Source organism: Hypanus sabinus, chromosome 23 (assembly GCF_030144855.1).
Source record: "Hypanus sabinus isolate sHypSab1 chromosome 23, sHypSab1.hap1, whole genome shotgun sequence".
Classification (NCBI taxonomy): Eukaryota; Metazoa; Chordata; class Chondrichthyes; order Myliobatiformes; family Dasyatidae; genus Hypanus; species Hypanus sabinus.
Genome location: NC_082728.1, coordinates 2,954,864 through 2,969,281, shown reverse-complemented (window position 1 = coordinate 2,969,281; position 14,418 = coordinate 2,954,864). Strand labels below are relative to the sequence as shown.

Here is a 14,418-nt window from a genome sequence, read left to right as displayed (position 1 = left end):
CGCTTCCCCCACCACCCTCTCGTTCCCTCTCACCCCTTCCCCTCACCTCCCTCTCGTTCCCTCTCACTCCTTCCCCTCACCTGCCCATCACACCCTCTCGTTCCCTCTCACCCCTTCCCCTCACCTGCCCATCACCACCCTCTCGTTCCCTCTCACCGCTTCCCCCTCCACCCTCTTGTTCCCTCACCCCTTCCCCTCACCACCCTCTCGTTCTCTCTCACCCCTTCCCCTCACCTGCCCATCACCACCCTCTCGTTCCCTCTCACCCCTTCCCCTCACCACCCTCTCGTTCCCTCTCACCCCTTCCCCTCACCTGCCCATCACCACCCTCTTGTTCCCTCTCACCCCTTCCCCTCACCTGCCCATCACCACCCTCTCGTTCCCTCTCACCCCTTCCCCTCACCTGCCCATCACCACCCTCTCGTTCCCTCTCACCTCTTCCCCTCACCTGCCCATCACCACCCTCTCGTTCCCTCTCACCCCTTCCCCTCACCACCCTCTCGTTCCCTCTCACCCCTTCCCCTCACCTCCCTCTCATTCCCTCTCACCCCTTCCCCTCACCTGCCCATCACCACCCTCTCGTTCCCTCTCACCCCTTCCCCTCACCTGCCCATCACCACCCTCTCGTTCCCTCTCACCCCTTCCCCTCACCTGCCCATCACCACCCTCTCGTTCCCTCTCACCTCTTCCCCTCACCTGCCCATCACCACCCTCTCGTTCCCTCTCACCCCTTCCCCTCACCTGCCCATCACCACCCTCTCGTTCCCTCTCACCGCTTCCCCTCACCTGCCCATCACCACCCTCTCGTTCCCTCTCACCCCTTCCCCTCACCTGCCCATCACCACCCTCTCGTTCCCTCTCACCCCTTCCCCTCACCTCCCTCTCGTTCCCTCTCACCTCTTCCCCTCACCTGCCCATCACCACCCTCTCGTTCCCTCTCACCCCTTCCCCTCACCACCCTCTTGTTCCCTCACCCCTTCCCCTCACCTCCCTCTCGTTCCCTCTCACTCCTTCCCCTCACCTGCCCATCACCACCCTCTCGTTCCCTCTCACCCCTTCCCCTCACCTGCCCATCACCACCCTCTCGTTCCCTCTCACCCCTTCCCCTCACCTGCCCATCACCACCCTCTCGTTCCCTCTCACCCCTTCCCCTCGCCTGCCCATCACCACCCTCTCGTTCCCTCTCACCCCTTCCCCTCACCTGCCCATCACCACCCTCTCGTTCCTTCTCACCCCTTCCCCTCACCTGCCCATCACCATCCTCTCGTTCCCTCTCAACCCTTCCCCTCACCTGCCCATCACCACCCTCTCGTTCCCTCTCACCCCTTCCCCTCACCTGCCTATCACCACCCTCTCGTTCCCTCTCACCCCTTCCCCTCACCTCCTCTCATTCCCCTCCTCCTTCCCTTTCTTCCATGGTCGACCCTCCTCTCCCTTTATTTTTACAACCAATCACCTTCCAGCTTCTCACTTCATCCTCCTTCCCTATCACTTTCTAGCTTCCTCTTCCCCCTCCTTATTCTGGCTTCTGTCCCCTTCCTTTCCAGTCATGATGAAGGGTCTCGACCCAAAATATTGACTGTTTATTTCTCGCCACAGATGCTGCCTGACCTGCTGAGTTCCTCCAGCATGTGGAGTGTGTTGCAATTAAACACATTACATTATCCTTTATTAACTTTCAATTATGGATATCACTGTAGCCACCCATCAGACGCACGCTTATGACTAGTCAACACTGATGCTTTTTTTGGCTATTTATAGTTACTTTGTCTTTGCATTGTACTTTCCCCCAAGGAGGGATAATTATATGATTGGAGAAAAGTATAGGGTGGATGGAAGAGGCAAGTTCCCCCCCCCCCCCCCAACTGCTTGGATGATGGTAGGGGCAGGTACATTAGGGACATTTAAGACACTCTTAGATAGGCACATGGATGATAGAAAAATGGAGGCTGTGTGGGAGGGAAGGGGTAGATTGATTTTAGAGTGGGTTAAAAGGTCCTGTCATGGGCTGTAATGTTCTGTGTTATATAAAACAATAATAAACCTGATTCAGAAAGAAAATGATGCACATCATGACCGCTGTTAAATTATACCATCCCCTCTTGTGACCACTAGGCCTTCGTTAAGGTTCGAACAAGTTTTAACAGTGTCAAGCCACACAAACAATTACACCGATATAGTAGGCTTTGGATGAGTCAGGCAGAGAGATTGGAGAGAAGTGGAACTAGTAGAAAGAGTGACCGAGAAAGACAGAAAATTCCATTACAGGATCAGTTACACAAGACAAGTTGGGACATGGTCAAAGCGATAGACCCCATTGTTTAGAGCTGATTGCAGTGAAGAACCACAATTGAAGGGTCAGATGACATAAGAATCCCCAAGATTATACCATAACCCTATCAACAGGATATTTTTAAGATGTGCATTCAGTGTTTTTAAATACCCATGGTCCACTTGTACGAAATTACTGGTCTTGGCGTACACTCACACATTGCCAGCCATCTATTAGCCCCCACACAAATTATATCCCTTCAAGAATCTTGTGACTTTTTTTACAATTGCAACTTGGAAGGAAACAATTACATCCAGTGGAGTCACACGTGTTTCTTCGGAGGAACAATGTAATTAAAAACCTGACGATCTGAGCAAAGCACAAAGAATTACAACACTCAGTTACCTGCATTAGCAGAAAAGTGGCGGTAAACAACAGACGCAGGGAAAGGGTTGGGGGAAAACAGGGGGAGAAAAAACAAATGATGAGTGGAAAACTGGAGAACCAAGCTACAGTAACTGTTCTGAACCAAGTCAGAGACAAATATACAACATTCCAGTACGGCGAGAACAAAGTTAAGCCAATGCAACTATCCAGCTGTTCCATCGTTCAATGAAATCATAGCTTTCCTAAATTTCAAATTTTTTATTCATACTTTCGGATTGGTCTGTTGATTTTATTTTCAAAAACCCTTCAGTTGAAATCATTTCATGGTTTTATTTCAGACTGAGCGAGCTCTAAATTTATCATCTTGTTCTTTGGTGTCTCACCCTCCCACCAAACAAGCAAGCATCTCTGTACTTGTAGTACAATCCATTCCCAGCACTCTAAATACTTGGTTTAGATCACACATTAAGGCATCACAAAGTATAGACAGAAAAGAAATACACAAAATGTAATAAATGTCACTAGGTTAGGCGGCATCTGTGGAGAGAGAAGCAGGGTCAATGACCTATCAGTTAAACTCCACTATGGACGGTTCCCAGCCCAACTGCAAGAGGAGGAGGGATGGGCATGGGGTAGCCCCATTCAGTAAACACCCACAAAGACAAGCTCCAAAGACCTTATCACAGGGAGAGGAATCCAGGATGGGTTACACCTGGAGAAAAATTGAGAGACTGGCCCAAGACAGAGGACTCTTGTGAGCTGGTGTCGTCAGCCTGTATTTAACCCCAACTATCATCTGTTGAAAACTCATAGCAAGGCCAATATAACGATAATAAGATCTCTTTACACAATAATGCACGAGAGTAGCTGGTACAAGCTTGTTCCCTCTGCACACCAACACAAAGTCTACTTCAACTGTACCTATCCAAGTCACTCAAGAAAGACAAAACCAATTAACAGAAGTTCACTTTCGCTACCCTATACGCAGCTGTTTCAGGAATAGCTTCTTCTACCTTGCCATCAGATTTCTGAATGGACAACGAACACATGAACACTTCCTTTGTATTTTTACCCTCTTTCTGCACTTATTTTTTAATATAGTATTTTTAACTATAATTTATACTTTTTATTACTATATACTGTACTGTACAACAGCTACAAAATACAAATTTCATGATTTTAAACCTGGTTCTGATTGAAAAATTCAATATTTCAGTAGTTATAGGTTGGCAAACAAAACAAAATCCTACTCACGTGTTTGAAACAGCTGACAGGAGCCCCAGTAAATTTATTGCTCCAGACGTAGTGACCCCAATCAAAGCCTTCAACGGTGACTGCTGTAAAGTGATTAAAAAGTTGTGAGAAAACAAGCCTCAAGAATTTCAGGGCATGTGACAGGGACAGTATCTTGGCTAATAGTGGTTCTATAAAAATTTTTAAAGTGTAGCTTTATCTGTCACACTTACATGGAAACATACAGTGAAATGAATCGTCTTTGCGTCAATGACTGACAGGAAGGGTTAACAACACATCCCAGTACCAGCTCAACAACCCTTTGGAGCACATAGAGGAAACCCATGGGAAGACGTACAAACTCCTTACAGACAATGGGGTGGGGGAAACCGCTACCACGCCGCCCTATACAGTAGAATGTATTGTTCCTGCGCCAACAATCTTCAGGGCAGCTCACAAATGTCCAGCACCAACAATTTTCCTTACTTTCCTTGTTGCAGTTCCTTGGAAAAATAACACAGCCAAATAATTAGCCATTACAAGTCTGCAGATGGGGTGTAGATATCACCAACCTCAATCTCATTCAGCTCAGCTCTCATCACTGGGTCACAAAGGACTATTGACTGGCAAATAGATACAGGAATTCTGGTTGGAGAGTTGTATTGTTGCCAGCACATCTGTCCTGGTCAAGAACAGCACAAGACTGAGCATCTGCCCCAAACCGTCAGAAACTATTATTAGCAAAATCACAGGGCTCTTAAAAATAAGATGTATTTATGAAAGGGCCATAGTTTGACAAAGCTGTTTGAAATTTGAGATAACTATTAAAGCAAGGCAAATCACAGTGGAGAACGCAAATGTTTGACAGCACCAGCAATCACCACTCAGGGCTCGATTCTTGCCACAGTCTGTGAAGAGTTTGTATGGTCCCTCCATAACTGTGTCGGTTTCCTCTGATATACAGGTTAGGGTTAATGAGTTATGAGCTGCTACACTGGTGCTGGAAGCATGGCAACCCTAGCACAATCGTGCTGATTTGATTTGACACAAATGACACCTCTGACTGCATGTTCTGATGCTTCGATGTACATGTGATAAATAAAGCTAATCTCTTTAAATTCATTGATCTGGTGCATTTGGACTCTCAGAAGCTGTCCAAAATCAGAGCACTTGGACTGGGGTGAACAGTTTGGCCAGGACCGAGGATTGGTTCACAGAGGAAGAAACAGGAGGAATACCCAAGCTATTTTACCGCTAGAGCTGTGAACTGCGAATAGTGATTGCAAAAGGAATCAATACTGGCTTTCCAGCCATTCACAATCTGCTGCAATGATCTAGAGAATAAATCAAAGTGGAACATTGTTGATATGCTATGTTGATGCCAGCATGTGTAGTCACAATTACAGGCTGTCTCCAGCACATCCCCAGGTGCGTTAGTTGTTACTATGGACAACCAGTACATTTGGTTGTGTTGATTGTTGATTATTTAGCCACACCATCACCCCCCCCCCCCCCCCGGGGCAATCAGAGTTCAGAGTTCAATCCTGGCGTCCTGTGCAAGAAGTCTGTAAATCCTCCCAGTGGAATGAATGGGGTTTTTTCTGCGTCCTCTGGTTTCCTCCCACAGTTCAAAGACACAACAGGTAGATTAACTGGTCATTGTAAATTGTCTTGTGATTGGGTTAGGGTAAAATTTGGGGTTGCTGGGTGGTGTGGCTCGAAGAACTGGAAGGACCTACTCCACGCAACATTGCTAAATAAATAAATGACACTTCACTGTATGTTTCGATGTATACATGATAAATAAATCTACATCCATCTCAAAGCTCGGTGATGATGCAAGGCTTCTTGATAGTGTGGGCTGGGTGAAGAATACAGAGACTGTGTGGATATACATGGAACATAATGTAATAAAAACAGATGAGAAAAGTAGAACAGAGAGTTTTTGTTGTAAATGATGTGATGTTGGCCTTAACTGCAACAGGGAGTACAAAGGTTGTCATTTTCCTCCAATTATTTTCAGCTGTGGTATGTGAGCAACTGGAATAACAAGGCTAGAGTTCCTGCCCAAGCAAGGCTATACTTACAATAAAAGCTGAGTTGGCTGACCCCTGGGATGTTAATTTAAAGCCTGGTTTTATAAGGATGAGAGTGACCTCAGGGAAACATTCAGAAGTCTGACATTCAGGGCACGAATAGGTCAAAAATATTTTTCATCTTTTGGGACATCACAAAACAAGGGGCATCCAGACCATTTGGAAGAGATAAGAAACTCGCTCATGAGTATATTTTACACTATTTTCTGTGGATTGAGTTGGTAGATAAATGCTTCTGTTTCTTATGCCTCAGTTAATAAACTCATTAGGGAGGACAGAATACTTGTAAAATGGTTCTTTTGTCCATTCGAAAAAACAATGGGAAGCGTGCAATCACTCTGGTGGACTTGTACCCCAATAACCACCGGGACACCAAGGAACAGATATGCAGGCAGATTAAGGAAAAGCATAAAAACAACAGCGTCATTAACAGGGATCTTCAACTTCCCAAATATAAACTAGGTTCTTATGAATGGCAGAGGTTTAGGTAGGGTAGAATTTGTCAACTGCATCCAGGAGTGTTTCTTAAATAAAGAAGAGGAGGGGTTGTACTGGACCTGGTGTTGGGTAAGCACCTAGCCAGGTCACCGACCTCTCACTGCAGGAGCAGTTAGGGAACAGAAATTACACTCATTAAATTTTAAGATACAGATAAGGATAAATACGGACCTCGTGGGAGAGTATTAAACCGGAGCAGGTCAAATCACGAGAGCATTAGGCAAGAACCAGGGAGAGTTAATTAGGAACAGCTGTTTTTGGGCAAATTCTCATCTGACGTTTGGGGGGTGTTTGAAGACCAACTGCACAGGAGTACAGGTTTAGGCAGGCTCCTGTCAGAAGGAAGGACAAGGATGGCACAATAAGAGAACCTTGAATATCAAGGAAGGTGATGAATTTAGTCAAAAAGAAAAGGGATAAGTACGTGAAGCTTGGGAAGCTAGAATCAATCAGAGCCTTTAAGGGTTATAAGGAGGTCACAAAAGAACTCAAGAAGGGAATTAGAAAAGCCAGAAGGGGTCATGGAAGTCCTTAGCAAGTAGGATTAAAGGAATTCCAAGCTGTTCTATATATACATCAAGGGCAAGATGATAATTAGAAAGAGGATAAGACCACTCAATGCTAAAGGGGGAACATTTGCTTGGATGTGAATGAGGCCCTTAATGAATACTTTAGCTCAGTATTTTCCAAGGACAGACATGGAGGACAGGGAAATCAGTGCTGAGAGTATAAATATGCTAGAGCATTTCGGAGTAAATGAAGTAGTAGTGATGGGTCTCTTAAAGAGCATTAAGATGGACAAGTCCCAAGGGCCTGATGGGATATACCTTAGGTTATTAAGGGCAAGAGAAAAGATTGTGGGGCCTTGACTAAAATTTTTGTCTTCTCCAGCCACAGGCAAGGCCCAGAGGACTGGCAAGTAGCTAATGTTGTTCCATTGTTCAAGAAAGGAACCAGGGACAATCCTACAAACTCTCACGTCAGTGGTAGGAAAGTTACTGAAAAGAACTCTTAGTGCTAGGAATTGAGCATTTGGAAAAACTTGGCCTAATTAGGGAGCACCAGCATGGCTGTGTGTGAGGCAAATCGTATCTGACTAACTTGATTGAGTTATTTGACAAGGGAGAATGTTGAAGATGTTGTCAACATGGACTTCAGTAAGGTGTTTGACAAGGTCCCTCACGAGAGGCTCATTCAGAAGATTAAGATAAATGGAATCAACGGTGAATTGGCCATTTGGATTCAGAACTGGCTTGTCCATAGAAGACAGAGGTGTTGGTTGAAGGGACTTACTCTAGCTGGAGGTCATGATTAGTGGTGTTATGCAGGGATCTGTGCTGGGACCTCTGCTGTTTGTGATGTATATAGATGACCTGGATGAAAATGTAGATGGGTGGGTTAGTAAGTTTGCAGAATTGAAGATCGGTGGTAGACTCACAAACACAAGAAAATCTGCAGATGCAGCGTTGTGAAGATTAATGGTGTTGTGGATAGTGTAGATGACAAGCAAGGCATACAGCAGAGTATGGGCAGAGAAATGGCAGGTGGAGTTTAACCAGCTAAGTGTGGAGTGTTGCACATTGGTAGGTCAAATGTGAAGAGATAGTACACAGTTAAAAGCAAGATTCTTAAGTGTTGATAAGCAGATGGATCTTGGGATCTAACTTCATAGCTCCCTGAAAGTAGCTACACAGCTTGATAGGATGGTTAAAAAGGCTTACGGCATGCTTGTCTTTATTAGTCAAGAAACTGAGTTCCAAGTTATTTTGCAGCTTTATAAAACTGTAATTAGGCCGCTTCTGGAGTATCGCACACAGTTCTTGTTGTCTCCTTATAGGAAGGATGGTGAGGCTTTGAGTGTACAGAGAAGGCTTACCAGGATGCTGCCTGGATTAGAGGGCATGTGCCATCACAAGTTGCCCTCGCTGGAGTGATGGAGGCTGACAGGAGATATGATAGTGATTAATAAGATTATGAGAGTATAAATAGAGTAGACAGGGAGTACCTGTTTCCTAGGGTAGAAATGTCAAATACTAGAGGGTAAGCATTTAAGATGAGAGGGGGAAGATTCAAAGGAGATGTGAGAGGCAAGTTTCTTTTTAATATAAAACACAGAGTGGTGGGCGTCTGGAATCCACTACCTGGGGTGATGGTAAAGGCAGATACATTAAGGGCATTTAAGGGACTCTTAGATAGGCACAGGCTGATAGAAAAATGAAGGGCTCTGTCACAGAGAAGGGTTAGATTGATCTTGGTTAAAAGATTAGCACAATATTGTAGGCTGAAGGGCCTGTACTGTTCTGTGTTCTATGTAAAAACTGTATTTATAATGCTGACCTAACATCTCCTATCAATACCATCAAGACCATGCAAGAGACTAGCACTCAAATCAAGAACATACATAGAATAGAATAATCAAGTGGAAAATTGTTTCAAATACATGCACTATTCAGAGGTAAGTTTTTCCACAGACAGTGGTGGGTGCGTGGAATGCACTGCCAGCGATGGTGGTAGAGGCGGATACACTAGAGCTTTTTAAATAGACTCTTAGATTGGTACACGGAGCTTAGCAGTAGATTTCTAAGTTCTATCACAATGTCCTGCTCTGACCCATTAAATTCTCAGCCCTGCACAAGGTCCCAGAGATGAAATTTTACCTGCTTTACTCTTTGTTTGATTCTGTTGTAGGCTTGCCTGGTACTGTGCATAGGCTGCAAGCTTGGCCACGAGCGGCTGTTTCTGTAAAACTTTTGCTTTCTTTGTTGGAGGTTTTCCCTGTTCAGGAGAGGAAAGCAAGTGTGAGTAACGTGAACACATCAATTAGGATGTAGAGTAGGCCAGCTCCAGCAGTTAATTCAGTCAAGGATCAACTTCATCCCTCATAAACATCTACATGTATTAGGAATTTGCCGTGATATGTTGGTCAGGGAATAACATACAATAAAATCAACAACATTCAATAATCACGAAAACAAAAAGCTATCAAAAAATAAAGTTAGTAGTTAAAGTACAGATATGGAATAAGATGAGCACAAATGCCAGCATGGATTTACAATGTAAACAGCATTATAAACAGTAGTTTACAGTGCAGTGCACTGACAGGGGTAACAAATTGTGGGGGGTGGGGGGTGGGGGGGGAGAAAGAAATCTATTTTGAACAGTTGATCAGATTAACTGCCTGGGAAGAAACTTTTAAGATGGTGAATTTTTTGTTTTAACAGCTCTCTAGCGCTTTCTAGAAGGATGTTTTTGGAAAAGGCAGTTTGCTGGGTGGGTAGTGTCACCTTGATCTTTCCTGCCCACTTCTTTACCTTGGACAAGTTGTGCAGTGATCATAGATTGCTGCCAGTGAACTTTCAGCTGAGACCTGAAAATTTGCTGTAGTTTTTGTATATTGTGAGAGATATGGTCTGTCTACCAAACCAGCCAATAACAACAACCTTTGCTGATCAAATCTATCTTCCAGTGGTCTTTCACCTGCTTATCCAAAATCTATCCACATCTATATACAATAAATATACAAAAATAATCTGTTTTTGCCACAATTTGATGAGAGCTTCACAGATCCTTAGAGAAGGAAAAATAAACACCATAGCCATCCTACTTGGACAACCCAGTATTTTAAATGTGATCACTGGTTCTTCATTCTCCTACGTGAGGAAATATCCTCTCCACACCCATCTGGATCAAGTTGCCTGTGAACTGAACCCAATACAAGCCTAGTTTTTCCATCCTTTCCAAGCAAGACAGATGCAATATCTGACTCAGAACAACCAAGATTAAAAATGTATTCAATGGAGACAGGTTGTATCTTTTTAAATTGTAGACCAACTGTTGGCAGAAATCACACCTGCCCTGTAATGAACTACACAGGCCCCAAGTAAATGACACCTAGTCCTCACATAGTAGTTTTGAAGTTAAACAGATGAGGAAACAAATTGAGAAGCTGGCAGAAGACCGACGTTTAATTAATAAATAGTTATTACTCAGACTGTGCTTTAGGCAAGGGAAAGAACAATTCCCTAATTTCAGAGAGAAAATCAAAAAGTAGAATCTGTGTGACTGTTATTGAATAATAAATCTTTGTGGATATCTTATTTTAAAAAAACTGTCCACAATAGACATGGCACTGATTTGTGTGACACGTGGTTGACCATTAGGGACCAGCACCACCCAGGACATGCTCTTGTCTCGCTGCTGTCATCAGGAAGGTGGTACAGGAGCCTCAGGACTCTCATCACCATGGTTCAGGAACAGTATTACCCCTCAACCATCTTGAATCAAAGGGGATAACTCCTTCAACTTCACTTGCCCCATCACCGAACTATTCCAACAACCTATGGACTTCATAAAACCGTAAGACATAGGAGAAGAACCAGGCTATTTGGCTCATTGAGTCTGTTCCACCATTCTATCGTGTTTTTCTCCTCCTCAGCCCCACTCACTGGCCTTCTCCCTGTAACCTTTGATCCATGGCCAATCAAGAACCCATTGACCTCTGTCTTAAATATACTCAACCACCTCCCTTCCACAGCTGGCGGCGGTAACAAACTCCACAAATTCACCACCCTCTGGCTAAAAAAAATTGCTCCGCTAGCCTTATAAAGCCACAGTATCACATCCCTGCTCTTATGTTCCAGACCTTTTGAAATGAATGCTAATTTTGCACTTGCTTTCCTCACTACTGACTCAATCTGCAAGTTAACTTTTAGGGTGTTCTGCACAAGGATTCCCAAGTCCCTTTGCATCTCAGATTTTTGGATTTTCTCCTCGTTTAGAAAATAGTCTGCACATTTATTTCTTCGACCAAAATGCATCACCATGTATTTCATTTGGTGCCTTCTTACCCACTCTCCTTCTGCAGCCTTCCTGCTTCCTCAACACTACCTGCCCCTCCACCAATCTTTGTATCATCTGCAACAAAAACATCTATTCCATCATCTAAATCATTGATATACAACATAAAAAAAGCGGTCACAACACTGACCCCTGCAGAATACGCCTAGTGACTGGCAGCCAACCAGAAAAGGATCTTTTTATTCCCACTTGTTGCCTCCTACCGATGAGCCAATGCTCTAAGCATGCTGGCAGCTTTTCTGTAATACCATGGGATCTTAACTTGGTAAGCAGCCTCACGTGTGGCACCTTGACACAGGCCTTCTGAAAACCCGAATATATAACATCCACTGCATCCCCTTTATCTATCCTACTTGTAACCTCAACAAATAATTCCAACAGGTTTTATTGCATATTTATTTATTATTACTTTCTTTTTGTATTTGCACACCGGTTGAATGCCTGGTTGGTGCGATCTTTCATCGACTCTATTAGTTATTGAAAACGAACCTCAGGGTAGTATATGGTGACATACATGTACTTTGATAATAAGTTTACTTTGAACAATCACTTCCTGCTGCAATTGCAAATTATTGTCTTAGGGGTTCCATGATTGATGTTCTTAAAAAAAAAATGGTGGTTGTCCACCGATAACAGGAGAGCTTTTAAAGTGGAAAAGCAGCGGCACTGGTACAGTTCCACTCTCTTGATTTCGTAAGTCCATGTCCAGTGGTACGAGTAATCATCACAACCGGGGTCTTCCTTGGTTGCAGTGCATGACCACGACTTCTTCTGTGCCTTGTCTGCCCTGCACTCTCCACAGTGTTTTGCTGAACTGCCTTCCTGCCCGGTCCACCAGAGCTGACTTTGTATGCTAGGACAGACATGTCCCCATCTTGCCGGGGTATGAGGCGTGCTAGTTACCCTCACCTGCTTTAGATCGCTTGCCAAAGCAGAGTACCGGGGCATGGCTGCTCTCATGCAAACAGCTACTTGGAGCTGCAGGTGAGAACTGAGTGTCCAGTGGGAACCAAAGATGAGTGTGTTGCCCCAGAATGGGCACGACAAGTCCCTTCACCAGAGATGCTACCCCTCCCTGGACACCCCATACACTAACACGTACAGGTTATTTATAAGTGATGATTACCATCTCAGAAAACAATTACATGTTATTTTAAAGTATAATCAGTAGAATGGTTTTGCTAACAAAAACTGCAATTATAGCCATTTTAAACCTTTTTGTAGAGTTAAATCACAATGCCACACGGAAGGGGGAGATCATCTGAGAACTTCCTACCTGCTTGAGAACGTATACATTTCAGAAAGATCATTGTATTTGTAGAGGTCTAGCTTTTATTCATGTGACAAATGTTGATGTAATTGAAATCGCTGGATATACATGGAGTGAATACCATCACACACATAAATCTGCACTATGTTATATATATATAATTACAAAAATTACCTGAAGTCGAGCTAAAATGCTGGCTTTTTTCGAATTGGACGAGTAGCTTCTGGAGCAGGAAACACTGCAGAATCGTTTGGTCTTGGAATAAAAAGCATCTCTCACTCCAACCATTCCACACATCTCACAGGTGGCTGAGAAATCAAAAAGAAACAATGAATACAAGAGGACACAGTCGCTCTGTCCCCACATCACAAACTAGCGGTTTTACAAAGCAGCACCTTGCACAGAAAACTGTTCTTTTAATTCAGGACCAAGGCTTCAGAGTTGCAAATAGTACTACTGGTGAGTAAGTTACAGCCAGAGCAATCACAAAAGGCCTCTAAATTGACATGGGCTTCTCAGTTCATCATCCCTCCAGAGATTTATACAATGACAAAAAGGCATAGATGGAGTGGACAGCTAATACAAGAGGGCATAATTGTAAGAAGGTACAAAGGGGGTATCAGAGGCAGGTTCCTTACAGAGAGTGTGGGGTGCCTAGAACACCCACAGAGGTGGTGATAGAGACAGATACATTAGGGACATTTAGATAGGCACATGGATGATAGAAAATGGAGGGCTATGTGGGAGGGAAGGGGCAGATTGATCTTGGAGTAGATTAAAAGATTGTACAACATCATGGGCTGAAGGGCCTATACTGTTCTGTCATAATTTAGAGCTCCCTCATGGATCTCATTAAGGAGCAAAAGCTGTTTCTCCATGTGGCTGGCCTTAGAAATGTCTTTTTCTAACGAGTACGTGCAGAGTTTCAATGGGGACTCTTCTCCTGCTGACAATAGACCAGGATTTGTTTATCTTCCCTCCATCAGTTTGTGAGTGGACAGTGACATGCATAAAAAAACAGCTCAGCGGTCAGTGAGGAATTCCAAAGACAACATTTTGAGTTCCAGTTCTTGTCTAATTCTTCTATTTTGACTCAACACAAGGCAAACAGTCTTCACACAAAGTAAATGGGATTGGACCGTGACCTTTGTGTGTTTGTCGGAAATGAGAATATACGTGTGTAATTAGAAGTTCAGAAGCTAGAAAACTGGGTACTAAGACTTATCATGCAACATGACAAAAAGAAAGAGCGGAATCCAATTCTAGTTTGTAAAGCAAACTCCAAGCAACTTTGCTGTCTTCTGCCTATCCCCAAAGCTCCAGAGAAAGACTAGCTAATTATGCCAGAGAGGACCCTGTGACTGACCCATTCCTGATTTGCCATCTGGGTATGTGTAAACCTGTCCATTGGTTTTGATAAGTGGTAAGCTGGCCGGTATCGAAGTCACTTCTTCTTCACTCTCATCGGAACTGGAGCTGCTGCTGGTGTCCTCACTGCAGCTGTCGTAGCCGTCAAACATTCCAAAAGAATCCCTCCTCTTCCTCTCGCACCGTGGAGAGTGCTCAGTCTGCAGACAATGAAACATTTCAATACCACATACAACATTATAAAAAAGTACAAACCCTCTGGCCAACAATATTGTGCCGACCCTTGAACCTACTCCAAGATCAACCTAACCCTTCCCTCCTACATGTCCTCCATTACTCTCTCATCCACATGCATATCCAAGAGTTTCTTAAATGTCCCTAATGTACCCCCCAAGACCTTCTATACATACATCGGGAGCAAGAGAATAACTAGGGAG

General features: G+C 44.0%; 1 protein-coding gene across 1 annotated transcript in view; it reads right to left on the bottom strand.

The window, feature by feature from the left end:
• mbtd1 (mbt domain containing 1) overlaps positions 1 to 14,418 on the bottom strand; it is a 68,996-nt gene that overhangs the window by 45,350 nt on the left and 9,228 nt on the right. Inside the window, exons 2-5 of the mRNA XM_059948177.1 lie at positions 13,980 to 14,181; positions 12,788 to 12,921; positions 9,144 to 9,261; positions 3,914 to 3,996 (exon numbers count right to left, since the gene is read on the bottom strand). Of these exons, the coding sequence (XP_059804160.1) occupies positions 3,914 to 3,996; positions 9,144 to 9,261; positions 12,788 to 12,921; positions 13,980 to 14,181 (537 nt within the window). The remainder of the gene's footprint in view (positions 1 to 3,913; positions 3,997 to 9,143; positions 9,262 to 12,787; positions 12,922 to 13,979; positions 14,182 to 14,418) is intronic.